Raw genomic sequence first — 27,078 nt, forward strand, 5'->3', positions numbered from 1 at the left:
GCTGCTTGTGTGTGTGACACTGTTGCATGTGACTACTCTGTGTCCTTCGTGATTGTACTGCCCAGGCTGGTGGTATTTGGGAAACCAAGGCCAGGGAATTGGAATTTGGGCCTATGGGTGGGCTCTGGGTTTGTGCCTGGTTTGATCTATGCATGTCTGATGCCTGAAAGTCCCAAGCAGTGACCCACAACTGTGTGTGTGCCTGTGCATGTGTGCCTCTGAGGTCTGTTGGTGTTTTGGTGTGAATTTGGCTTTTATACACCTGTGTGTGACTGTGACCGAGTACCTCTGAGGACTGTGGGCCCTGTGCAACCCTGACTTGTGCATTCTTGATACTGGTGTGTATCTCCTTTTGCCCAGGTGAACCACTGACCCCCCTCATATGGTCTGCCAGGGACAGATGCGGCCCCCTGAGGACACGCCCAGCTGCTCTGCCCTGCTTGTCGCGCTCCCACCCCAAGTTGGCACTCACCCCCGCGGGCGGCCTGAGCGATGGCGGAGGGGGCGGGGCATTCAAAATAACCTTATCTGCATAGTCTTCCCAGGCGGGGTGGCCCAAAGTGTTCATGAAGAGACGTAGCTGTCCCTAGTTGCTTTATTCTGACTCCCAATTGTCCCGAGGGGGCAGGGCGGAGCGGGTCATGCAAGTATAATGCATTTGCGCATCCCTTTTAGTTCGCTGTCTCTTCTCTCAAGGACGTCCCGCACTCTCTTCTCCGTTATAGAAAGTACTTATGTAAATTGCTGACGTACAAATTTACATACATTTCCCAACTGACTGCGCAGCCATTTCTCAATTTCTCACCCTCATTCTTAGGCCGTGAGGAGGAGCTGCCCATATAAATGAAATATCTGCATGCCACTCCCCAATCCCGCTAAGCGTCATTCCGTAGCTTTCTCGGGTTGGAGGGGGTGGGCTTAGCCATGTAAATCACTTCATTTACGTGTCCCTCCCACGCCGTTTGGCTTAACTTGCACAGAAACGCGCCCTCCATTATCCAGCCCAACTAACTGCGTTACTCTTTCAGCTCAAAAGGGGAGGGAAGAATGCAAACGAGCCTCGCGTCGGCTACGGACCCACTTCTTTCTCCAAAGGGGTTTTCTGAATATCCTCACACAGCCCAACGGGGCTCGCGCCTGCGCAATCACCGTCTCCTCCTCCTGGGCCCGGTCACGTGCCCGCTGGGCGAGGCGGGGGCGGAGCGTCGTGTGTGTGTGGGGGGGCGGGGTATGGATCGCTGTGCGGCGCAGGGCGGCTGGCACAAACGGCGGCGCCGGGGCCGGAGGAAAAAGCTCGGTGAGGGGGTCGCAGGGATTCAGGGGAGCGGGGAAGAGAAGCAGCCGGAGCTGGGGCGGTGGCGCGGGGCGGCCGGGGTGTGGGGGCGCGCACCGGGGCACGCCCTGGCTGACTGTGGCGACCCCTGGAAGGGGGTGGGGGTGGAGTGGGGGAGGGACCGTGCGTTGGGCAAGTTGGATGCCGGCAGTTGGGGGAGTTGGGGTGGGAGCGGGGAGTGCGCGTCGGGGAGAGGCTGAGGGGAGGGGGCATGGGGTCTGAGCGGCCCTTAGGCCTTGTCTCGGTCGCCTACTGTACCCCCACGGGGCCTCGGGGCCCGCACCGAAGAAGGTTGGGAATGGGGCGCTTTTTTACTCGTCCTGTCTCCGAGTGCGTAAACCCTCCTCCGCCCTTCCCTCTGTCGCTGTGGACCCTCCTCCCGAGGCTCCCTTCCGTCTGTCTGTCTGTCCGAGGACCTCCCTTCCGTGTGGGTGTGTGTCCACCCCCAGCGTGCTTCCTTCTGTCGGGCCCAGGTCGACCCTACCATCCACCGCGTTGTGTCTGGCCCTCTCAGGGCCTCCCTCCCAGCTTCCCTCTGGTCTCTTTTGCTGTCTCTGGGCCCACCATTCTCTTTGTCTCTGCACCTCCAGTTTCCTCTGTTGACTTTCCCCCCAAAACTCTGGCTTTCTGGACCCCCCATTCCTTTTGTCTGTAGACCTTCACATTTCTGTATCTCTCTGGAAAGCCCAGGCAGAACCCTTCCGAATACTTGTTTCCAGCCTTCCACCATTCTTTTTCTATCTGAGGTCCCATCTGTCTTCTCTGTCTATCCCACAGCTCCTACCACAGTCGTCTGTCTTTGGGTCATCTACCCAGCCTCTCCCCTCCAGCTCCTCCCCCTCACTGCCCCTTGTCTGTCAGCTACGTCCCCTGACCCCACCCACCAGTTCTCAGGATCTTCTCCTCCCCTTGCCCTCAGGATGGGGGGGTCTCTATAGCCAACTCTGTCCTGGGTGTCACTGCCCATACCACCACCCCTCACCCCTTCCCCCAGCTTGCCTGCCTCTAGCTCCTCTCACATCCCTTTTTCTCTGTCTTCCTCCAGCTACCCTGACGAGTCCCTTGCCAAGCCCCTAGGGACGGCAGAGGACTTGGGGATCAGCAAGCACCCCCAGGGCACGAGAAGAGTCCCCGCTGCTTGCCCTGCCTCACCCTGCCCCACGCCAGGCCCGGCGGCCCCCGGCTGCATCAAGTGGAGGAGGAGGCAGAGGAGGGTGGCACCATGGGCCTGGGCCGTGCCCTCCATGCCCGGGGGATGAAGACATTGCTGCCATGGACAGCCCATGCCAGCCACAGCCCCTGAGTCAGGCTCTCCCTCAGTTGCCAGGGTCTGTGTCAGAGCCCTTGGAGCCTGGACGAGCCAGTATGGGGGTGGAGAGTTACCTGTCCTGTCCCCTGCTACCTTCCTACCACCATCCAGCAGCACCTGGTGAGGCCTCGGCAGGGAGTGGGACTCCCAGAGCCACAGCCACCTCTGCCAGCCCCCTGCGGGAGGGCTTCGGTGGGCAGGATGGTGGTGAGCTGCGGCCGCTGCAGAGTGAAGGTGCTGCGGCACTGGTCACCAAGGGGTGCCAGCGACTGGCGGCCCAGGGCGCCCGGCCTGAGGCCCCAAAACGGAAATGGGCAGAGGATGGTGGGGATGCCCCTTCACCCTGCAAGCGGCCCTGGGCCAGGCAAGAAAACCAGGAGGCAGAGGGGGAGGGTGGCATGGGCTGCCGAAGCGGCAGTGGCAAGGCAAGTGCCGGACCAAGGGAGGAGGCACTGCCCTCCGCCCTAGAGCGCTTGGCTCTGGACTATATTGTACCCTGCATGCGGTTCTATGGCATCTGCGTCAAGGACAGCTTCCTGGGGGCGGCACTGGGCGGTCGTGTGCTGGCCGAGGTAGAGGCTCTGAAGCGGGGTGGGCGCCTGCGTGATGGGCAGCTAGTGAGCCAGCGGGCTATCCCGCCGCGCAGCATCCGCGGGGACCAGATCACCTGGGTGGAAGGCAACGAGCCAGGCTGCCGTAGTATAGGTGCCCTCATGGGCCACGTGGATGCTGTGATCCGCCACTGCACTGGGCAGCTGGGCAACTACATCATCAATGGGCGCACCAAGGTAAGGCAAGGTCTGCTGTGGAGGGGCTTTGCACCACTTTTGTTTGTTGGGTGCCTGTGCTCTGGGTGCAGGTGGAGACAGGAATCTGGGATCCCAAAAGGCTTTAGACAGCCTCAGTGGAGAGGGTACACTTACCTGTGGGTACTCTGGGTGTCCTCCCTATGGCCCTTAGTTTGTGCACCTGTAAACCAGGGATTTGGCCTGGAGCTACAGAGGTTCTTGATCTTGCTAGGAATCCTCCTGAAGAAGCTGGTGAGAGCTGCTGACATTTAAGCCCCATAGCTGTGTGTGGGCCATGGTGGGTTTCATGGTCCTCGATATCTGTTTATGGGCCACAGACCAAGAACAGTCAGTGTAGACAGGCACACATTTTTGCCTCTGTCCTCTGCACTTGTCTGTCCCTGTCCTCGTCTTTTCCTGTTCCCCATCCCCCCATCTGTCTCTGGTCTGTCCATCCTACCTGGCTCTCCCAGGCAGGAGAGCAGAAGGCAGAGGGGGAGGGTGGCAGTGATGAGGTGAACCCCAGGTTGAGGGAGGGGGTGCGTCTGGGCCTGTACTGCGTTACGTCCTGTGTGCCTACTATGGCATCTGCGTTGAGGACAGCTTACTGGGGGTGGGGTGGCGTTGGGTAGCTGCCTGCTGGCCTAGGTGGATCTCCTGTCCTCATCTCACCCACCCCTACCCATCCTAGTTTCTGTCCTCCGTCCGTTCTACCCCTTTTGTCAGTTCATCCCTGATCTCTTCCCTTGATCCTTTGCCTTTTTGTGTCTGTTCTTGGTCCTCCGCTCCTCCTTTTTTCTTTAACCTTTTTTGGATCCTGGGCCTTTTTGAGAATCTGCCAAAGACCACAGAACCTCTCAAGAAAAATGCTTATTTGATTGGAGTTTACGGCAGTTGTCAGGGCCTTATGGGCCTCCACCTGCCAATTCAAGAACCTGGGGCCAGAAGCTCTGCACAAGATGATGGCGCATAGGGCCTTTCTGGCCTGTTGACATGACAGTTCTCTTCATGGAAAGGTGTGAGGGCGCTGGCCTTGAGTCCAAGGCTTGCTGTTATTTGGACAAGGCGCTACAGGGAGTGCCTGGCTGATGGCACTGGCTGTGTTCTGTCCTGCGGGCTTGAGGCTGTGCTCCTGATGTCCCCTCCCTCCCTCAGATCCCATCTTGGGTTCTGCCTCTGTGCAGCTTTCCTCAGGCTGGAGCTGGCTTGTACCAGGGCTCCCCCGGGGCTGAGGCCTGTTTCCTCCCCACCCCAGCTGGAACTTGTCCTACTTCCCTCTCCCTCCCGTTACTTGATAGCTGGAGAGCCAGAGCCGGCCCCTCCCTGGGCTTGGCTCCTGTACAGGCGAGATCAGCGTGGCCGCCCTGGCTCAGTATCTTCACCCTGGGTGCTGAGCACCTTCACCGGGAGTTGGCTGTACTCACAGGACAGAGGTTGCCAGGAGACCAGAAGAGCTGAGTGGGCCTTTGTGGGACACTGCTCTGAGCCTCAGTTTGTACATCCACACAATGGGAGTAACAGATTAAGCCCCCAACTGATCCGTGGCAGTTTTGAGGTGGGGAGGGTAGAGGCTGCAGATCTCTTTCTTTCTGTTTGGTGCCTCTGGCTCCTACCTTGGATGTGATTGGGGACAGGGCCCTGGCTAGGATTGGGAAGGGGAGAGTTATTGGGACTTTTTTTTAGCCCTAGGTGACTCTTATTGCCCTGGGTAGGTAAGAACAGGCCAGGCTGGAAGGGAAGGGAGGGGGAGGAGTCAGCCCAATCACTGGAGTTCCTCTGAGATCCTTCCCTCTCTTCCCTAGTGAGACACCAACTTCAGGCTTCCCTCCCTTCAAAGGGCCACATCCGGACTCCCTCTCCAGGCTCTGGAGTAAGGCTGTGGGGTGCTGAAGCAGGCGGCTGCAGTCGGGGCATGGATCACCAGCGTGGCTAGGGCTAGCAGTAACCTGCTTCTTGGGTGGAGTGCCTGTGTCGTCCTACCTTCCCTACTCTCCCTGGCCCCTCTGCTCACTTGACCTGCAGATGGGAGAACTGACTTCTGCTGGTGTCAAGGGCTACCAAAGGGGACCCTGGGGAGGGTCAAGGTGTCTTGGTTTGCTCCTTTAAGAGTACCCTTGGAGGTAGGGCCTGCTGTCATTGGCTCAGTCACTGGCTTCTGACTGGGGTGCATGTATGAGTAGTGGTAGTGGTGGGGTTCTTGACACATTGTCACCAGTTATATTGAACTCTTACAGTCTCCTGGCTGTGATCCTATCTGCCCCTTCCCTGAGATGGAAGAGATAGCAAGTTTCTTTGTCACTCTGCCTCTAGTCTGTGAGGGCTGAGGCTTTCCCTCTTGGGGGAAGGAAATAGACGCTTTTACCTGGGGCCAGAGGATGCTTCCATCCCCCAAGGTGTGTATGTGGGGGGGAAGGGTAAGGCTTTAAATGGCAGGTTTCTGTTTCTGTGCCCAGCTTTCATGCCTGAGTCCTGCCTGCATAGTGGGAGACCCTGTGTGAGAGTGCCCAGGGCCTGACAGCGGGAGGTGGGGTAGGGTTCAGAGGAGGGCTCTCAGTCAGCAGATTCTGCACTGGGCACTGGGGAGACAGACCTGGCCCCAGGGGCTTCCATGGGATTGCTTTGCAGACCAATATGAGGTAAACAAGTGCTTGTGCTGATTTATGTTGAGAGGAGTGGAATGGGCAGTCTGTTAGAGTACTCAAGGTGACCCTTGACCGAATTTTGAATAACAGGGAGGACCAAGGGAAAATTGTCCAGGCAGGTGCAAAGGCCTTGAGGTGGGGATGAACTAGTCCTGTTGAGGCTTGGAGGAGAGTGATGGGAATAGTAGATGAGGTTGGTGGAACTTGTATTTTCTTGGAATGCAATGGAGAGCTGAAGAAAAGGGTCTCTCTGTCTGCTGTGTGGGAATGGATTCCTGGGAGAAGAAGGTGCAGCTGGAGCCCTTCCCCCACCCATCTGTGTGCAGAACCAGTGTAATCTCTGACTGCATTCCGAACTGAGGAGGCCTGCCCATCTCTAATCAGTGACTCACTGATTCCCAGCCACCCTGGCCACGGCCACATTTTTTCCTCCCAGTAAGGTGGTTGCTCAGAGCACCAACCTATCTGCAGGGAGTGAGCATTGCAAAGAATGTTCTCTCTCTTGACCCTCAGGGGGTATAGGGGCCTGGGTTATTCCTGGGTGCCTTTTCACTAATCGCATCCTGGTGTTGCCAGAGAGAAGGTTGGCTGGCCATTGCTGGGTGGCCTTAGATGGTGGCAGCCTCTCTGGCCTCTTTCCCAGGGCAGGTTTTGTGGTGCTTTGGATGCACATGGTTATTGCAGAGCAGTTTCACATCCACACTGAGGTGAGCCCTGGGAATAACATGTTGGGAAGAGTCCTGGGAAGAGAATGAGGTTTGAATCTCCTGGCCTGCCATGGAGCGCTTGGCAGGCTTCCTGTTTTGGCAGTAGTCACTGATCTGTTGGATCATGGATGTTTATCTCAGGGCTATCTTGTTGGGCTGGGCTTATAGTATAGCTGAGCATTAGTGGGGAGCAGCAGTTAGTAGAGTTGTACCTGAGTGGAGGGGTCAAGCTATATGGTCCTCAGCTGGCAGGAAGCTAAAGGGTCCTCATGCCAGTCCTCTAGTTGCCTACTACCTCATGTGGCCTTCCCAGTGGCTTTCGGCAGAGGGTGGGACAGGGATGTTTTTTATTTTTAAATGGGATTTCAGCCTGTGCTTAGGTTCTCCATCATGTGGCAGGCACTTTGCTGGGTGTCTTCCCAGACATTTGTCATCTTATTCAATTCCCACAACCTGAAGTAATTGTCAGCTCCATTTCACGGATGAGGAACCTGAGACTGGGAAGTTAAGTTACCTGCCTGATGTCACAGCTTGTGTGGCAGCACTGAGACTTGAACCAGGGAAATGGGTCTGCAAAAGTGGCTGGGCCCTTTCCTTTACACCATGGCCACCTTTCTGTCAGCTCCCCGATGACAAGCATCTTGGCGCTCTGACCTGCAGCATGGTCAGGACTGGGCCAGAAGAGTGGCAGCCATCAGGCAGAGGAGACAAGAACCCTGTAGCCAGACCTTTGCATACAGAATCCAAGATTGGTAGTGAGTTCTGTTAGATCTTTGGGGTTCTGGAACCTCCAAAGTTATGTTCTTGGAGGGGTTAATTACTACTGCTGTAAACAGAGAGGGTGTTTATTAACCCCATTTTACAGATGAGGTAGTTGAGGCCCATTCAGGTGATGAGACTTGTCCAGGGTTACTCAGCAAGTTATTCTTGCAGTTGGAATTAGATCTCACTTTCTGTTAGGTTTTGGTTCCTGTTCAGTTGTGTATGAGACATTTAGTTTATTTAGTGGGGAGTCTTTGTAGTCGAGGGCAGTGGTTCTCAACATTGCTGCATATTAGAATTACCTGGGAACCTTTAAAAATTCCAGGCCCCACCTCAGACCACGTACATGAGAACCCCTGAGGTAGGCCTGGACATCAGTGTCTCAGTGTTCTCCAGGTGATTCCACTCTGCAGTCAAGAGCAAGAATTCCTGGTTCAGGGCTGTGAGGCCACGTGCCTGCACACCTGAAAATGTTTAAATTGGTTTTGCTCTACTAAAAGGTCTGAGGTGGGGTTGGGGTATCTTTAAAAAACGAAACCTCAGTTACTCATTGAGCCCCATGTGGATGCCAGGCTCGGGGTATGTGTGTAGGGAGAGTGGGCTGTCGAGGCCCAGGAGCTGAGGTTTCTGGAGGACTTGGGAATGGGGTCTTGGCTGAAAAAGGAGAAAGTCTCTTGGGGCTGGAGCCCTCGGAGCCCAGGAAAGACAAGGGGCAGGGAGGGGTGAGAAAGGAGGTAATGGCTCCTTCCCCAAGAGGTCCCTACCTGGCTTCAGTAAACCCACCTCCCTCCATCTCTGCCAGGCCATGGTGGCGTGTTACCCAGGCAACGGGCTGGGATACGTGAGGCACGTTGACAATCCCCACGGCGATGGGCGCTGCATCACCTGTATCTATTACCTGAATCAGAACTGGGATGTTAAGGTAGGGTGTGGGGCTGGGGCGGTGTGCATCCCCTCCATTTTTCACTCCCAGCTCAGATTCTAGCATTCTCCTCTTCCTCTTCTCAACCCGCAGTGGGCGGTGCTATCTGCAGGCTCTTCTTGGGAAATGGCTCCTCCTTCTCTCTAGCTGTGTGGTGGGAACTTCCCCCCCCTTCCGGGAATGGTGCTGTCTGCCCAGCCCCACCCGGCCTTGTAATGAACACTCTCCCCCTTTTCCTGTCTTTAGTAGCTTCCTGCCCATCTCCATGGCAATGCAGACTCAGGGCTGTCATTCATTTTAAGAGCCTGAGTGGTGGGGAGGGAGTGATGTGTGCAGACGGTGCGCCCTCTGGTGGGCTTCTGGGGCACAGCACAGTGCAAGGCAGGCTCCAGGTAGGACCAGCCAGCCTCATCCTCTGGCCTGCCCCCAGGTGCATGGCGGCCTGCTGCAGATCTTCCCTGAGGGCCGGCCTGTGGTAGCCAACATCGAGCCCCTCTTTGACCGGTTGCTCATTTTCTGGTCTGACCGGCGGAACCCCCACGAGGTGAAGCCAGCCTATGCCACCAGGTATGATCCGTACTTCTGGGGATGTGCTCAGGTGCTGCTCCTGTGCCAATAGTCTTGTCAGACCTCAGAATCACTAGGGAGTGCTGAGTGCTGAGAGGGGGCTTAGGTGGGAACAGAATCAGGTGTCCAAAAGAGTGGATTCTAGTGTCACTATGAATATAAGTATGGTGGCTGGAATTACAGAAAACTGATCTCCAACTGCTCTGGTTCCCAGGTACGCCATCACTGTCTGGTATTTTGATGCCAAGGAGCGGGCAGCAGCCAAAGACAAGTATCAGCTAGGTACCTGCTTTCTCCTCCCTCAACACCTTCCTATTCCATGTACTCCACCAGGCCTCAAGCCACCTCCTCCACTCATCAGTCCCACCACTCATTTTTCCTTATCTCTGCCCACCTTCCCTAGACTGTCCACTCTCCTGGTATCCCCAACATGAGCCCCATTTCTTCCTGTTCATCCCATCTTCCTGGGCCTTCCTTGATGACTATTTCCTGTCCCCTTCTCACCCCCAGCATCAGGACAGAAAGGTGTCCAAGTACCTGTATCACAGCCGACTACGCCCACCTAGTGGCCAGCCCCACAGCTGCATGGACAGACAACTTGCTCTGACTTCAGGCGAGCCTGGGCCCTGTGCCAGCAGCCCCCCAGTCTCGGGTGCCTGCTCCTTCCCCGCCACCACTGCTGCTTCTGACTTTGCCTCTGTCCTGCCTGGTGTGGAGGGCTCTGTCTGTCACTGAGGACCAAGAAGGAGGAGAGACCTCTGCTGCCCCATGACCGGGGCTGGGGTTGTGACCTGGGCAGGGGCCAGCATTGGGGGCTGCCATTACTGAAGCTGGGACCTGTGTCCTGCCCTGTCTAGTTATGCCCCCATTAGGTGTGGAGAGCTGGGAGGAGGCATTGGCACCTCCCACCAGGATGCAGGATTTGGGGTTGGGGTGAGTCATGGCCTCTTGCTGGCAAAGGTTTGTGCGGGGGATATCCTCAAGCCCCTCTACTCCTCCAGCCTGGAATGTGAAGTGACTCCCCAACCCCACTGGCCATGGCACCTTTTGGACTGGGCTGCTTGGGCAGGGTAAAAGGTGCCAGGAGGAGAACAGGTGTGGAAGTCCTGTCAGCCAAGAAAGAAGTAAAAGTTTACCTCAGAGCTGTGCACATTTGACTCCCTTTCCGTAATTAGACCTCTTCCATCTGCAATTCAGGGCCTTTATTGAACAAGGGTGGTAAGGAAGTCTGAGGGCCAGTGAGCCCAGGGTGGCGGAGCCTGACCTCAGCATGCCACCAGGCAGAGCTGGAATGCTGAGGGGACATTGTCGAGGCCAGTGCACGCTACTATTTTGGTAGCGTCCCCACAGGGAGCAGGCAGAGTCTGCAGGATGGCCGTAAGGAAGAGGAAGATCTCTGAATGGGCCAGATCTGTGCCCAGGCACATCCTACTTCCTGGGGATGTGGGTGAGCAGTGAGCACCCCATGCACCCCACAGCTGTTCCAGGCTGGTCCCCTCCCTCTCTGACCTGGACCTGGGGCAAAGGGCATGAAGGTGTCATTGCTCAGAAACTCGCCCTTATCATCCAGGAAGTCGGTGTGGTTGAAGCAGTCTGGGTCCTTGAATTGGGTGGGGTCCTGGTGTGCAGATACAAGCAAGGGAATGACAAAGGTGCCCTGGGGGTACACACAACTCAGGTTACCTGCGGAACTGGGAGCGTGGGCACCTTATCCATGTAAGACACTTGAAAAGCCTATGAGAAGGGGGGCCTGATTTCCTTCAAGCTCTAAAGGCCACTGATTGTGCGTCAATTTGTGCTGCTCACTCCCATTCCCTCTGATCTCAGCGAATAGGAGAGATTCTGGCTCTGGACCCTGCACGGATTCTCCAGGCTCAGTGGGCACCTTGGGCAGAAAGTGGCTGTGTAGGTGGGCTTGGCGGGTGAGGGTATGCTGCAGACCCAGCAGCAGTACACTGTTGAAGTGCTGGATCTTGTGCAGCATGGTGTTGGTGTAGGGCAGGCGCAGGAGGTCCTCCAGGCTTGGCACAGGCTTCTGACCTACCACAGCATCCAGTCTCGCTGCCTGCACCTTGGCTAGGGCCAGTGGAGGCTGTCAGCAGCGCTCTCCCTGGCATCCCAGCCATCCTTAAAACCCAGCTCCTCATCCCGGGTCTCTCCAGCTCACAGACCTGCTACCTCTGGGTACTTGAGCAGAATGAGGAGCCCATAACACAGAGTGGTACTCGTGGCCTCAGTGCCACTGAAGTAAGGGTTGTGCATCATCATCACTGTCTCCTCCTGGAAATGGCTCTCCGGGTCCTGCTGTCCCTGCGGGCAAAGGAGACAAGCACTGCCCTGTGCCAGGCACCTGCTGGTGATCAGCATGGATAGGGTTTAGGGTAGCAGGGACTTGTACCTTACCCATTTGGTTGAGGAAGCAATCCTGGGCTGCTGCGTCTGCCGATGCTGCTGTATTTGCTCAGAGACAAAGACCTGCAGCTCCGCCAAGTTTTGGAAAATTCGGTGGTGCGGTCTAGGGAGCCAGGCCAGTAGGGAGGGGAAAACATTGTATATCTGGGGAGACAGGATGTCAATAGGATCTTGGATAAGGCCATTAGGCTTTAGTTCCCCTACGTGGACCAGGACTTTGATGTTGTAGGTTCTAGAACTCTTCTATTCCAATAGTCTGACTGCCCTATTTTAATGATCCATTGCAAATAGGTCTAGGTACTCGGGGTTTGGCATAAGGTTAGGCACATGAGGGAGAGCTTGGGGCCGGCCCTCTCACCTTGCCCCATCTGGAACTCATGGTGCGGAAGTTGTCATTGAAGAGGTCCAGGAGCCTCAGGAATTCCGGGTCTCTAGCCATAGCGATTCCCGAAGACCACGGGACAGGTAACATTGGATACAGCATTATCCAGTAGCCGCCCGGAGTAGAACGGGGCTCGTGGGTGTGGGAACAGGACGGCGTCTTAGCGTCGTGGTCTGGCCCCAGCTAGCACTTTGGGCTTACTGGCTTGGTTCCACCCAAACGCCTTCCCGCGGCCCACGGACCACACCCACACCAGGCCTTCCTGCTTTCCTGGCCAGGCCGCACCAGTGGTGGATTGATATTTGCTAAGCAGCCAAGCCGCCTCCTCCAGGACCCGCTTCTCGATGGTCCGCGTACCCAACCCCAACTCTAAGCGCTTCAAGTACAAAGTTGCGCAGCGTCCGCCGGCGCGGACTATTAGAAAACAGGCTTCCTGGGGCCGCCCGTGGCTCGCTGGGGAGAGCGTGGTGCTGACAACACCAAGTCAAGGGTTAAGATCCCCTTACCGGTCATCTTTAAAAAAAAAAGAAAACACGGTGCCTGTGGTGGGGACAAAAAGAGGAGGGGCCGGGGGTGGCCACGCCCCATCAGGAAGCTCCCGTTCGCTAGCTGCGTCCCTTTCCGCGCCTGCAGCTCCTGGAGCTGACTTCCTCTCAATGCTTCGCGTGGCTCCTTTACCAGACCCCGTAGTTGCCAGCCTTCTCGGCCCTGTCCACACACTGACCCCACCTTTATTGGTCCCGATCCCTGACCAGTGCTTGCTCTCTTTGGCTGTGACTCTCCTATTGGCTGCACGATAAACCTCCATTCGGCCCTTACGGTTTAACCGTGCCCCACCCTCTCCGCCGTTTATCCTCCTTACCTCGATTCTCTATCAGGTCCCGCCCCATTTGCCCAAACTGGACTGTCGAAGTCCGCACTTCTACCTCGGAGTTTCCGCGCGTGAAGCGTTCGCTGCCGGAGAAGGTATCCGCCCGTAGCGCTATGCGTCCCGCAGCGCTGCGTATCCACACAGTACCCGTGCAGGGCGCGGGCCGGCGGACGGAGAGCTACGGGGACCGGTGCTGAGCGGGTCCCGCTGCGGGCCCCTGACCCCTCCTCCGCGGAGACCCCAGGCTCCCCGCCCCCAGCTCCCTCATCCCTCAGACCCAGGGCCCCCCGTCCCAGCCCCTCATTCCTCCAGTCCAGGAGTTCAGATCCCCAGCTCTTTCCTCCCTCAGGCCGGGGGTCCAGGCACCCACCTCCCCTTCGCTCAGGACCTAGAGGGCCAAGTCCCCTGCACCCTCAGGCGTCTGGGCCCTCAGTACTCGTCCACCCCAACTTGAACCAGGAGAACAGACCCTCTGTTCCCTTCCACCCGCCACCTGATTTCCCGGTCCAGGCTCCTCCTCCCTCACGACCCAGGTGTGTAGGCCCGCAGCCCCCCATTCCCCAGTCTCCTTTCCCGGAACTCAGGGGTCCGGGCTTCTCATCCTTCCTCAGGAATCACGAGGTCCAAAGTCCTCAGCTGTCTTCATTCAGGGAACCAGGATTCTAGCCCCCAGCTCCACCTCCAAAAATCCAGAATTCTGTTCCCCCATCCACTGTCGGGGCTACCTCCATGAATGCATGGTCCAGGAGGTCGGACTCCAGCTGCAGCAAGTTCCCTAGCAACGGGAGCGGCGTGGGCCCGGGGGGTAGGGGCCCCCGCATCCGAGTGCGGCGCACACCCCAGCCCCACCACACTAGCACCAGCACCAGGAGTGGCAACAGCAGCGCTGCGGTGCCCGTGACCATCATGCCTGCAAACCTGTATGCCTGGTCCCTTCATCTCTATTTGATGTCCTTGGGGTCTTGGGTGGAGCGGGGGTGGAGACCTGGTGTGGTGGGGCGGGCATCTGCAGGCTGCTCATTCCCTAGGTTCCCCAACTCAAGTTCTCCACCCCACCCTGCAGCCCTAGCACTGCTGTGCTCTGGCTCCCCCTGTCTTTCTGTGCCTGTCTCAGCCTGCCCTATTTGGTAATCCATGCTAACACTTTCATGTCAATACACCTGCCCAACAGGTGCACCTTCCTGAGCCTCTAGTACCTTTGAGCCCATTTTACTTGGCATGTAGGTGTATATTTCTCAATCTCCTGGCCAACTCTGGGCTGGTGCCCCTTGAATACTGTACCCTGTACCTCTGATTTCTAAATACACTTCTACAAACGCCTGTGGCAGTGTACCTGTTGACCTGGCACTCCTGTGCCTGTGCCTGTGATTCCTAGGGACTCACACCTGAGCCCTTGTTACTTCCATGCCCATTGCTCTTGGAGCCCTGTGTGCTGTGCCTGTCTCCCAGAGGCTCACTCTAATCCCCTAGCCTCCTGGTGCCCATCAGCCTGGCAATTATGTGCCTATCCTTATGAATTCTGGGTGCCTTCCCACATGTCAGCCCTCTTGTACTTCCACACTTATGCCTTGCCCTGAACCTCTGCCCTCTCTATTACCAAGGTTGTGTCTCCCAAATGCCCCCAAATGTCCTGTGCCCGTGCTGCTGCATCCCCTGCCCTCCAGTCCCCCAAACTCTTCAGTGGGCTTCCTTATCTGAGGCCAGGCCATGATGGCAGACAAACTTATCTCTCATTCTCCCCTTTTGCACTACTCCTCATCATAGGGCACAGGCTGGAGGGGGCAGACTTGGACCTGAATGGGTCAGGGGTGGGGGTAGCGGTGGGGATGAGACAGTGCTTGGGATAGACTGTTCAGGAATATGGCCCACCCTCCTGTCTGTCCCTTCCTTGCCAGATCCAGCCTTCCTCCAGGAGCCTGGCACAGGACCCAGACATGGGAAGAAGGTGGGGGGCCATGCAGAGTCTGGGACTGAACTTGTCTCTGGGAGTGTGTCTCAGTGTCTGTTTCATCTCTCAGTGTCTCCCTTGCCCTCAATCCCTGTCTCTCTGTTCTTCTCTTTCTCTTCCCATCTCTTTCTCTCTCTTTTTGTCAATCTCTGCTTTAGTTCGTGTCTGTTTTGTCTCTCTTTTCAGTATGTTTGTCTGTCTCTTCAAGAGCAGGGATTTTGTCTTGGTCACTTCTGTATCCCCAGCACCAAAAATAGTACCCAGAACACAGTAGGCGCTCAGTAAATATTTGTCGAGTGAATGCATAACTCTCTTCTTCCCTATTTCTGTCTGTTTCTCTCTGTCTCTCTCTAACTCAGACTCAGTTTTTCTTTCTCTAGTTTATCTTCCTTTTTCTTTTATCTTAAATCTCTCTCTCTTCATCTCTGTTCCTCTCTTAATTTCTTCCTGTTTTAGAATCTCATTGTCTTCCCTCTCTGGGCGTCTCTTTCTCTCCCTTTTCTCAGTGCCTCTCTCCTCATCTGTCTTTCTCTCTGTCTCACTCCCAGTCTCTGTTTTTCAAAATCTCTCTCTCTCTCTGCTTCTCCCCCTCTCTCTCCATCTCTGTTTCAGTATCTCCATGTTTTTCTCTTCATCATCTTTCCATCTGTCTTCCTCAGGACTTCTGAATCTCTTCAACTTTCCCTCTCTCCCTACACCTCTGTGTCTCTGGCTGGGCCCTGGGGCGGACTCTGTGGTCAGCCTTTGGGGGAATAGTGTGGGGATTAAGGAGCCTACAGCCCATGTGGGAACCACTTATAAGCCTCACCTCAGCTGGCCCCATGCTCAGCAGAGCATGACCTAACTTCTGGATGACCTTGGGGAGACCCTGTTCAGGGCAGGGCCTCCTGAGCCACTTCTGACTGTGGTGGGGGGTGGGGGGGTAGGCAGCCCCACTCTTCCTGAATCTGGTTCAATGCAGCTTGGGATGCCTGCTCAGCTAGAAAAGCTACTGTCAGCAGGATATCAGGGTGTTAGGTCCAGTTCTAGGTTGGGAGGCTTCATGCCTGGGATTGCTATCCCCACCCTAAAGGGAGGAATTGTGGGGCAAAAGAATAGTCCAGTGAGGAGGTGGGAGTGAGAGAGTCTCAATCTTATTGTGTCTCACTGCCTCCATCCATTGCTCTTCCTTTCTGTCTTTCTTTGATCATTTCTCTGTTTCTTTCCTTGCTCTTTCTCTTTCTTCTGTCTGTCTCCCCTACTGACAATCTCTGGGTCTCTGACTTGTGAGACTGAAAAGTTGTGATTAGAAGGCAGTGTCTGGAACCAAATAGTCTGTGTTCAGATCCCGGCTGTGCCCGTTTCTGTTTGTGAGATCTTGGGCAAGTCACTTCACTTCTCTGAGTCTCAGTGTGCCCATCTGTAAAAATGTGATAATAATACCGCTTTGCTTCATAGAATTAAATGAGGCATCTAGTATGTGAAGAGGAAGCACTATGTAAGTGTTAGAAGTGGTTATTCTCAGTCTCTCACTTTCTCCTTGCTTCCATCTGTTTTTGTGTAGAGCCCCGTGTCTCTTCCAGGCTCCCTCTGTTTGCTTTCTCCCTGGACTGCTGTCTTTTTCTCTGTCTTCTCTGCTTCTCTGTCTTCAGGCCCTCACAGCTTTTACCTTCCAGCTTGTCTCCAGGAAACAAGTTCTCCCATCGTGGCCGCTCTAAAGGTGAGGATGGAACTAGTCCCAGTTAGTTATCTCTCCTCTCTGCAGCCAGACCTCCCTTCTCCCTATCCTAAGGGAGGATGGTTCTCCTCCCTTTAATTCAGCACAGACAGTGTGAAATATATTATAAAGACACTTTACTAGGAAATAATACAAAAATCTCAGAGAAGTGCGCGTCATAGAACAAGTTCTGTGGGTACAAGAAGACATACATTTTCTCTTTTCCATGTCTTTCTCTGCCCTGCAGACCAGGTAAAGACAGGAGGGTTGGGGAACGGACGTGGTAAGGCACAGGGTGCAGGAAAGAGAGTATGGCAGCAAGATGGATGGGGGCAGACAGTGGAATGAGAAGAGGGACGGAGCAGTCCCTAGGGGCTGGCCTCGTCGCTCACAGGCGAATCTGGTAGGGCTGGGGCGTCAGCGCACGCGCAGGCACATCTGGAAAGGCCGCGGCAAATTGCCCGGCCCTGAACTGACGGGGGTCAGGTCGATGTCCTCGGGCGCCCCCAGCGGCTGCAGCGTGAAGTTCTGCAGGATGACGGTGAGGTAGAGGAAGAGCTCCATGCGCTCCAGCGACTGGCCCGCCGCCCGGGCACAGTCGGCGCCCTGCGGGGGTTGGAGCAGCAGTGAGATAAGATGGGCTGAGCTGCTGCAACTCCAAATTCCCGGAGGAAAACATATGAGTATATGAAGATAACCACTGGAGACGTCACAGATCCACCCGTGTAAAGGTCTGGGAAAGATGCTCTAAGTAAATAGTGGAGCAGAATGACCTGGCCGGTACAAGCGCGACTGTGTGTGTTTGAATCCCGTCTCTGTCACCACTGGTTTTGTGGTCTTGGGCAAGGCACACTTTCTGGGTATTTAAATGGGGATGATAATAGTGCCCCATGAGGTTGTTGTGAATGGTAAGTACAGGTCAAGCCGTGAGAATATAATGCTTATTATGTAGGTGTTACTATGTGCCACTCACTACTCTAAGCACTATACCGCTGTTAATTAATTTAATCCTCCTAACAGCGCCAAGAGGTAGGCTTTAGTGTTGTCTCCATTTTATAGATGTGGAAATTGAGGCACACTAAAATGAAGTAACATATCCAAGGTCACACAGTTAGGAAGTGACAGCTGGGTTGCACTGCCCAGCTCTCAGCCACTACTCTATAGCTTTTCTCAGAGGCTGCACGGGATATACACTAGGCAATATGGTAAATTATCGATTATTATCCGTTTCCCCCCCCGCTACTGAGTATACAGGGACGACTTTTTTTCTTTTTCTGTAGGATAAAGAGGAAAGCCAAGAGAAACCATTTGAACTGTGCCACAGTGGAGAAGCTGACAATGACCGCTTTCAAATTAAATTAATCTGCCTCCCCATCTCCCAAGGATCTTAGTTATTACTTGCCTGTAGGAGCAGAGTTGGGAGGGGGAATGAGCGTCTCTGTGCATCCAGAGCTGAGGATGAGGTGGGATGAAGTCACAGAGTTTAGAGAGTGGAATTAGGACTGGGGAATGTAGGTAGTAATACCCGGCCAGAAAGAACTCCCGTCCTCAGGGCGTGAAAGCTGGGTTCTTCTTGAAGGACTGATTAGCATCCAAAAATGCTCTGGGTCGAACTCCTGGGGTGCCAGGAACTGGCTGGTGTCATAGTGGACGGTGTTAAGGAGGGTGATGATATCCGTGCCCTGTGTGGGAAAGCAGGCTGATTTAGTGGTGTGGAAGGGCTGGGAGCTTCCCAGACTAGGGTTTCCATTTTACAGGGCTAGGGGTGTTGGGGACTTGATAAGGGGGGTAGGTGGAGTGTAGGACTTGATCAGGGGTCCAGGAAATGCATGTAGGTGTCTGGGGTTCCCACTGATGGATGCTGGAAGCTATGCTCGCCACCCCTTCCCGGCCCCCCTTGTGGGAGGAGATGTGGGGTTTCAGCGAGTGGGGAGTTTGGGCAGAGGGGATCTTCAGGATGAAGTCCCAGTATCCGCGGATTCCAGAGAGGGGGTCCTAGGAAGGGGACTTGTCATGGGGAAGGGGTCTGGGGTTCAGGACAGGATCCAGTCCACTATGGTATGGGACGGGGTCCTGCGAAGGGGCTCAGGTTCCGATTTCAGGGCTTTTAGATGTTTGTTGCTGGGCCGGTTGGAAGAGCCTGAGATGCCTCTTCCTATGTTGTTTGCCAGGTGCCTACCCCACCTTGGTCAGCACAAAGCTGCGAAAGGCCGTGTCTCGAGTGACGCGGCGCGGCAAGGTCATGGGGATGACGTCTGCGAAGCGCTGCACCTCGTGGATCACTGCATCTGTATATGGCATGGCCGCGAGGTCTTCCACCGACGGCAGCCGCGTGCGTCCCACCACGCTGTCGATCTCCTTTTGCACGCGGGCTGGAAGTGAAGGGGGAAGCGTAGTCGACGGGTATCAGTAGGCGCGACTGGGGTGGGACGAGCTGTGTGCGGGAGGAGTCTGGTCAAATCCTCACAGCGCGGCGCCACTGCAGGGATGCGTGTGAGGACAGCCTCGGGGGGGTGGGGTGGGTTCAGAGATGTAGGTGAAGGCGAAAGTGGGTGCAAGGCTCCTCGGCTGGGATTGCGCGGGCGGGGCTTGAGGGCTCCTTGGAGTCCAGGCCCCTGATGGGATTTCGGGAGGGGCTGAATGGTGGGGCTGTGAGGGAGGGCTGGAGGTCAGGGGCAGAACAGGGGAGACGTCTAGGTACGGGGCTTGTGGAGGGGGGTCGCAGATCGTGCTGAGGGGACGGCTCAGACTGTGTGGGGGGGTTGGGCTGGGCAGGCCGAGCGGCTGGGGCTCGGGGCGGGCTCTGTGTGACTGTGTGAGGGAGGCTCGGGGGCGGACGCGTGCCGCGTGGGCAAGGTGAGCGGTAGGCCTCAAAGCGACACTGTGCTGGAGGGACCCGGGTCCAGATCTGGGCGGGTTATGGTGGACTCAGTGGGTGGGGTCGTCCTGAGTGTGGGTTTATGGGTTTGGCTGTGGGACCCAGGCGTTGGCGGGAGGCTCTATCAGACACGTTGGGAGGGGCGGGAGGTAGGGCTGTGGCATGTCCGTCAGGCATGCAAGGCGGGGTCTGTCTGTCCGCGGGGCGGTGCTGGGTGGGCCGGTCTAAGAGCTAGGCCTGCGGCCGCTGCACCTTGCACTTTCGTGTACTTCATGAGCGCGAGGAAGGCGTGGCGCAGCGTGGTGCCCAAGGTCTCGGTGCCGCGGAAGAGCAAGTTATGTTGTGGTCATCAGCAGGGTATCCATGTGCAAGTGGCTCAGCGGGTCCTGCTCCTCCTTCCGGGGTTAAGGGGTGGAGATATGAGCCAGGGCCGGGAGATCCCACCGGACACTGACCGAGGGCTCCGTAGGCTGTGCGATCCGTTCACCCCTGACCTAGACTGCTGCTACAGGGTGCCAGTTCAGTCCCTCCTCTGTTCAACTTCCTTTCCTCAGGGGACCCGGGGAGTGTGGAAGGGTGGGGCCGGAAAAATTTCAGTCTCAGGGCCCACAATTAATATCTTGGACAGACCGAGCTTTAACGACTTAATGAGCTGTTAATTGACGGTGGCCCCGAATGGCTGCTGGCTCCAGCCCAGCAGGGTCAGGTGTTCCAGCTTCTCCTACCGGAGAGGGTCCCCCAACCCCGTCCAGTCTGGGATCCCTGTGCGTTTGAGGCAGAAGCAGCAGGTGGGCTTCAGGTCAGACCAGAGGTGGGATTTCCAGTCAGGGCTTACCTGTGCCATCTTGATGAGGAAGCAATCGATAAAGTCCCGAGGAGAGCGGGGGTCTAGGGAGGCCTGGTGGTCGCGGACGCTGCGGGCAATGAGGTCTTTCAAGCACCCAAAGTTCTGGAAGAGGAGTCGGTGCGGCCCGGGCACCCAGTCCAGGAGGTTCGGGAAGAGGTTGTACAACTGGGAAAGGGGCAGAGTCAGAGAGGTTTGGAGCAGTAGGCAGGTGTGTGTTTGGGGATGAATGGGATCAGGGTGGATCAGGTAGGCAGGGGTGGGGTCTTGAAGGGCAGCCAGATTCTGGAGAGGCTGCGAGGGGTTGGAGGGGGAGGAAAGATAGTGAGGGGAAGGGAGCGCGGGAGACGCTGTGGAGGGGGAATGGGCGTGGCTGCATAGCTCAAAGCCGGGGGCCAGAAAGTGGCGGGGCCAATCATGGCCAATCGCGGTCCCTTCACCGCCTGCTGTTTCCTCTCTGTCCCTGGACCCTGTGCACTCTCCAACCAGTTCCCGGCTGAACTATCTCCTGACCTCGCCCCAGGGTCTGCTCAGGATTTGGAAGTTGTCATTGATGAGGTGGGTAATGGTTTGTGGATGCTCATCGTCGTAGTTGAAGCGGCTGCCAAAGAGCACGGAACAGATAATGTTGGACGCCGAGCGGCTCAGCACAAACGTGGGGTCGAAGGGCTTGCCTGAAGGTGAGGGGTTGATCAGGCCAAGGAGCTCAGCTCGGAACACACAACGTGCAATATGCCAGACTTCATGCAGCAACAGACGTAATTTGCACATCAGACACAAAAATGATGTGTCTTCAAGCACAAAACACAGCCACATAGCAACCTAATATGCAGCATAACAACACCCCGAAAGTATTTGGCAATGCAACACACAGCACAAAACTTCCTGCAGTGCACTGAAAACAACAGAACAGGCTATTCTTGGTCATACAACGTACATCATACCACACAGCGCATGGCAATCATCAGGCATAGAAGAATACATAACATATTTGGCAACAAAACACCCAGGAATACATGCCAACACATACAACCACACACAGTGACTTAAAAGTCAGCCCATGTAGTGGATTGAATTTTGCCCCCCCAAACTCACTGAAGCTTGAATTGTGTCCCCCAAGTTTTATGTATTAGAAACTTGGCCCCCAATGTGACTATTAAGAGGGTGGGAAATCCTATTATAGTAATTGAAAGGTGGGGCCTTGAAAAGGTGACCATGCCGTAGTGAATAGATTAATAATTGTGGTCAAGGGTGTGGTTCTGAGGGCCTTAAAAAGAGAGTGGATGAGGAGGTTATGCTCTCTGCTCTGCTCTCTCTGCTCCACCATTTTTGCAATGTGATACCCTGCTGTCACTGTTGCCACCACCAAGGCCTTGACCAGATGTGTTCCCTGGACTTTGGAATTCTCAGCCTCAGAAACTGTAAGCAATAAATTTCATTTTCTTTATAGATCACCCCGTTTTAAGTATTTTGTTATGAGCAACAGAAACAGACTAATACAGCCCAGAAACATCCCAAGACATGCTAACAATACACTGACACATCATACCAGCATACGGCTACATTGTCCCGGAACACAGCACACAACAATAATACACAGCAACCCAGCACACAGCACAGAACACACTACAGGACATCAAAACACATATAATCGAGGTAGCAGAACAGATGACACCAATACACAGCAACACAACAACATTGGCAGCACAGCAGGCAACACAATGCAATACCACATGGAGTGCCTGAAAACACTACAGCCTCACCTAGGTAACCCACAGCCACGCAACACCCAACCTCCAATGATCCAATAGTTGAACAGACCATAGAAAACAACACCAAAACTATACATTTTAACAGCAGCCAAGACACAACAGCATAGCCCCCAAAACCAGATCTAGAGTTAGATGGATATAGTGTGAATCCTGGCTTGAGTACTTAGTCTTTGTGTGACCCAGGCCAATTGACTACCCTTCTTTGAGCCTCAGTTTTCTCATCTGTAAAATGGGCTTGATGACAGTCCTCTCTTTATGGGGCTGTGATAAGGAGTCAGTGAGTGTGTGGCTGGGAAGTGCTTAGGAAAGGGCTTGACCCATTTTGAGGCTGTTTTAAACCATGGTACTGTGGTAGTCTGAATAATGGCCCCCAAAGACGTCCATGTTCTTATCCCTAGAAGCTGTGAATATGTCATTTTACATGGTAAAGGGGACTAGTTAAGGATTTTGAGATGGGAAGATCACTCTGGATTATCTGGCTAATGTTATTACAAGGGAACTTATAAGAGGGAGGCAGGAGGATATGAGTAAGAAAAGGTTATGTGATGATGGAAGGAGGAGGGGAGAAGGGAGAAAGAGAGGGAGATTGGAAGGGGCCATTTTTCTGGCTTTGAAGATGGAAGAAGGGGTCATGAGCCAAGTAATGCAGGTGGCCTCTAGAAGCTAGAGGAAGCAAGAAAATGAATCCTCCCCTAGAGCATCCTGAAGAAGCTCAGCCCTGCCATCTCATTTTAGACATAGAACCCCTAGAACTGTAAGAGAATAAGTTTGTGTTGTTTTAAGTCACTAAGTTTGCAGCAATTTGTTATAGCAACAGTGAGAAACTAAAACAGGCAGTTATTATTATTTCACTTACATCACATCACTTAATTACATCCATTTCACTTTTATTAGTCGTTTTGCCCAAACCAGCAAGATTTGGAGATCAGGAAAGAGAGCTATCTAGCATTTTTTTTTTTTTTTTTTTTTTTTTTACACCTGGCTGGTATGGGATTGAACCCTGGCCCTTTGTATTATCAGTACCACACTCTAACTAACTGAGCTAACTGGCCAGCCTGTCTAGCATTCTGTGCCTCAGTTTTTCTCTCCTGTGAAACAGGGCTCATAATAGGGTCTACTTCCTATATTTGGGTGATTTTCCCAAGAAGGAAATATACACAAAGTTCTTGGAACAGTGCTGGCATATGGTAGGCATCTAATAAATGTTGGTTAGTTTTATTTACTTTTTTTCATGGGTCAGCAACTTTGACTCAGGTTTATATATCATCTATACCACTTCCTGGGCATGTGACTTAACCCTTCTGGGCCTCAGCTTCCTCACCTGTAATAACACCCACTTCCTAGGGTTGCTGGTATCTAGTAAGCACTCAGTAAATGGCATTAATATGTTGAATGTGGACTTGGATGTCAGTTAGACAGGGGTTTAAATGCTGGCTCCTCCACTTACTAGCTCTGTTATTTCAAGCCAGTTGGTTAAACTCTGTGCCTTTGTTTTCTCATCTGCAAGATGGATTCTTCTGAGGCTTAAGGGGCATATGCATGGGAATGTGCTTAGCACAGGGCCCCAGACATGTGAGTTCTCAAGAACGTGGTCATTGTCATCATCATCCACCACAATTCCACAAGCCGGGCTCAGAATACCACAGAGACAGTGCAACAGAGACACCACCACAAAACTTATCCCACAACCATGCCTCAAGGCAACACAGTACCACAAGCCCATCCACCTTCGGGGGGTGCCGTTCTTATTGTGGGCTAAGTGAAAGGCCTCTGGGAGTTTTGAGTTCAGACCCATGTTATGGTACTGGACAGCCCTCACCACAAAGGAGGATGAATGTGAATTAGGGGTACGGATTGCATTCAAGGACTCAACCTTCAATTTTCTGCAGCTCCGCCAGCAGAAAGCGCCCTTCCTCCAGGATCCACTCCTCGAAGCTCCTCTTCCCTATTCCAAAATTCCATAGAATCTGGACAGAGAAGCTCCTCAGGACCTTCCATCGTTCCCCATTGGAGAAAGCAATGCCTGGGGAGAAGAGGAGGGGACAGCTCAACTGGTAACTCATCCCTGAGGCCACTGCCATTGGAGTCCCCTTTCCTGATGCTTGCTGGGAGAGAGACTGAGGTGAAATCTCCCCTTCCCCTTCTGGCAGGCCCCCCTGATCCTTTAGGCTGGGTCAGGTGCCTCCTTTGAGCTTCTGTAGGACCTAAGCTTCCCTCACCACAGTCCTGATCACTCTGCCTCTGTTTTCCCCATTAAAAACCTGATCACTTAACACCAAGGTCAAGGTCAGATCCCCATACTGGCCAGCCACCAAGAAAAAAAAAACAAACCCAAGAAAACCTCCCTCTGGGCTGTCACTGTCTGGTGATGAGGCTGTCTCCTTCACTGAATTGTGAAGGCAGGGTGGGGGCCTATATTTGTCACCATTGTGTTCTTAGCATTGTTTAGTGCAGGGCTTGTTACCAGGGATGTGCTGGTGATTGTTTACTGATTATTGAATGCATGAATAAGAGAGGTAAGCAACAAAAATAAAAACTGGGACACTGGGAATTCATCCAGGAACAAGACAGACCCTGTTCTCTTCTCTCCCTGGTCTTTGCATAGGCTGGTCCTTCTTCCCAGGACACTTTTTTCACTTCTTGCCTTCTCCTGACTAGCCATCTTCTTCTTTTCTGTCTCAGCTTATGGGTCCTGTCCTCCAGGAAGCCTTCCCTGGTTTCTCCCTCCCTGGCTGGATCAGGTGCTTCCTTTGGGCTTCCACAGCTCCCCAGGCTTCCCCCATTCTACCCTGATCACTCTGGGTTGTCACAGTCTGGCTATGAGCTGTGTCTCCCACTGGACTAAGAGGTACAATAGGAGAAGTGTCAGATGTGTTTATCTCTGATTCCTCTGGACCTAGCAGAGAACTAGATACTAAAGAAGGAAAAAAAACTATAGTGTATTGCCTTGCATTATATGCATTATCTCATCGACTCCTTGTAACAACCTCATGGTAGCAGACTGAGGGTCAGAGAAGGGAGGCCCCTGGCCCAAGGGCACACAGCTAGTAAGTGGCAGAACTCCACTGTGCTGTGTATTGAATAATCGGATGGTGTCTATTTTTAGCAACAAATGATGTATGCATCAAGGTGTTTTCTGTGCAAAAGCAGCAAGGTGACTTCTCCAGTGCCCTGTCTCTACCTCCTTGCATCTGGTGTATCTGGACAGGTGAGATCATAAGATCAAGCCCAGGGAAAGGGACATAAGGGCGGAAAGAGTACTCAATACACAATAAATTATATTTTACCAAAGCTCTCTGATTCCAAATCCCAGGGAAGCTGGGAACCATCTAGTGAAGGGGCCGGGGGCATCCTAGGCATTCTTTAGGAAGAGAAGAATGGTCTAGGATGCAAGTCTCCAGGACCCCCTTGTTGATCAGAGAAGCTTTTCTCTTTTTCTTTCTTTCTTTCTTTCTTTCTTTCTTTCTTTCTTTCTTTCTTTCTTTCTTTCTTTCTTTCTTTCTTTCTTTCTTTCTTTCTTTCTTTCTTTCTTTCTTTCTTTCTTGTGTTCTTTCTTTCGTTCTCTCTCTCTCTCTCTCTCTCTTTCTTTCATCATTTATTGGGCCTAGTCACATAGCTTCCTTTGAATAAGATTTGTGTTTGAAATAAAATTTGAAAAGTATAAGACTAGGTGATTTCCAAGCCTAAGGAGCACAGAATATTGACATAGAAGAGGTTTGGAGTTAATAATGTGAGTTGCTGGATGATTGAAGATGGAGTTGGGATGGGTTTGGGTTGGGGATGACAATTGGCATGAAGGGGGACTGTAAGATTGATGATAAGTTGGGTTTGAGGCTGGCGATTGGGATGGAGTTGGGTAGAATGGGGATTGGTAGACGGGTTGAGCTTGAGCTTGAGGTTGTGTCTATATGTGATGGGGTTGGTTTTGGTGATGGTAATGAGATTAAGATTGAAAATGGGGACTGGGGACTGGCAGCTTCAGTAGGTGATAGGGATAGAAGGCGGGGCAGGGGCTGGGGAGAAAAATGACAGCAGAGCTTAATTTGACTAAAGGGATTAGGATGGGGTTGATAATAGAATTTAAAATGAGGATGGGAGGGGGGTCATAATGAGAATGGAGGTTGGAGTGAGATGTAGTCAGTGTTGTGGATAGGGATGGAGTTGAGATTGAAATAGGAAAGAAACATGGGGTAGGGTTGATGGGGATTGGGACTGGGTTGAGGTGGACAATGGAGACTGGGGCCAGATAACCTGGCCACTTGACTGAGTTGGAAATTTGATGATGTGTTTACAATAGAGATAGGGATTGGGATGATAGTGCGGTTGGAGTTGGATGGAGATGGAGATTGGTATGGAAGTGCAATTTAAGATGGTGGTGGGGTTTGGAGGTGGGGAAGGTGGGACAGACTTTACCCTACACTAGGACTGCCTGGCTCTATCTCATCTGGTTTCATCAGTGAAATCAGTGGCCCTGAGTGTCACCAAGATTAGAAGGACAGTCTTCCACCCTTATCCTCTCCCTCAATGTAGAAAAGGTTGGGTTGGCGGAGACAAGAAACAGGCTTATTGTTGCCCTTAGTAAAGTTGAAAAAGCCAGGGTAGTCACTGCAGCCACTAAATTCCTCCCGCTGGTCCCCAAGGGCCTCCTTCACAGCTTGGTACCCACTGAGGACCACCACCCGCCTGGGTCCCAGGTGCACTGTGTACACAGAGCCCATATTCCTTGCTCAGCTGAGGGTAGGAAGGCAGAGGTCACAGGGGGGCCTGGGGCCATAGGACCTCTCCTCCTGATCCCTCCCCTATCACCCAAGCCGAGGTCCTTGCACCTTGGCGAGGGAGGTCAGCATATCTTGAGAGCAAAGCTGCAGCAAGTTTCCCAGGAGGGGAAGGGGTCTGGGTCCGGGAGGAAGCTGGCTGTTGCTGCTTGAGCTGCACGTCAGGAACAGAGACAAGAGCCAGGAGCAGGAGTAGGATGGCTGTGTTTATACCACCCATGGTGAAGGCAGCCGCAGGCGTCTGGGGGGCAAAATGGGAGAGGCAGAGGTGGGGAGAGCATGAGATCCCTCTGCTTCTCATCTCCTTCCAGAACATACCTTCCCCAGGCCCTGGAAATGGGGGCAAATGGAGAGAAGAAAGGTGGTAGAGAGAAGCAGAGACATGAAGCAGCCAGGAGATGGGGAAGGGAGAAAGGAAGAGGGAGAGATAGAGGGTGGGGAGAAAGGAATGGGGACAGAAAACAGAGAGG

The 27,078-nt window shown here is 53.9% G+C and overlaps 2 protein-coding genes and 1 pseudogene across 2 annotated transcripts; 1 reads left to right on the forward strand and 2 right to left on the reverse strand.

Moving 5' to 3' along the window:
• The first annotated feature begins 1,216 nt into the window (after positions 1 to 1,216).
• EGLN2 (egl-9 family hypoxia inducible factor 2) lies at positions 1,217 to 10,180 on the forward strand. The gene is made up of 6 exons (XM_063110875.1): positions 1,217 to 1,297; positions 2,379 to 3,430; positions 8,344 to 8,463; positions 8,894 to 9,030; positions 9,245 to 9,312; positions 9,541 to 10,180. The coding sequence occupies exons 2-6, from the start codon at positions 2,606 to 2,608 to the stop codon at positions 9,594 to 9,596; spliced, it is 1,206 nt and encodes a 401-aa protein (XP_062966945.1). The 5' UTR covers positions 1,217 to 1,297; positions 2,379 to 2,605; the 3' UTR covers positions 9,597 to 10,180.
• Positions 10,181 to 10,295: 115 nt separating this feature from the next.
• On the reverse strand, positions 10,296 to 13,600 carry LOC134387417 (cytochrome P450 2C15-like; annotated as a pseudogene).
• A 3,156-nt stretch (positions 13,601 to 16,756) lies between these two features.
• LOC134387418 (cytochrome P450 2F1-like) lies at positions 16,757 to 26,828 on the reverse strand. Its single transcript, XM_063109897.1, is given in 13 exon segments — positions 16,757 to 16,945; positions 17,903 to 17,934; positions 17,937 to 18,021; positions 18,524 to 18,711; positions 19,470 to 19,557; positions 19,559 to 19,612; positions 20,053 to 20,229; positions 20,575 to 20,735; positions 23,707 to 23,857; positions 26,402 to 26,548; positions 26,550 to 26,564; positions 26,660 to 26,780; positions 26,782 to 26,828. Coding segments are annotated over 13 exon segments (1,455 nt in total).
• Positions 26,829 to 27,078: the final 250 nt, after the last annotated feature.

The sequence above is a fragment of the Cynocephalus volans genome, chromosome 10, assembly GCF_027409185.1.
Source record: "Cynocephalus volans isolate mCynVol1 chromosome 10, mCynVol1.pri, whole genome shotgun sequence".
In the NCBI taxonomy this organism is placed as follows: Eukaryota; Metazoa; Chordata; class Mammalia; order Dermoptera; family Cynocephalidae; genus Cynocephalus; species Cynocephalus volans.

What these genes read in the sequence shown, in the direction of transcription:
- EGLN2 (XM_063110875.1), top strand. Translation starts at nt 2,606, where the DNA reads ATGGACAGCCCATGCCAGCCACAGCCCCTGAGTCAGGCTCTCCCTCAG. An exon ending in TCATCAATGGGCGCACCAAG is followed by an intron (nt 3,431 to 8,343) that starts GTAAGGCAAGGT and finishes CATCTCTGCCAG; the next exon opens with GCCATGGTGGCGTGTTACCC. An exon ending in ATCAGAACTGGGATGTTAAG is followed by an intron (nt 8,464 to 8,893) that starts GTAGGGTGTGGG and finishes GCCTGCCCCCAG; the next exon opens with GTGCATGGCGGCCTGCTGCA.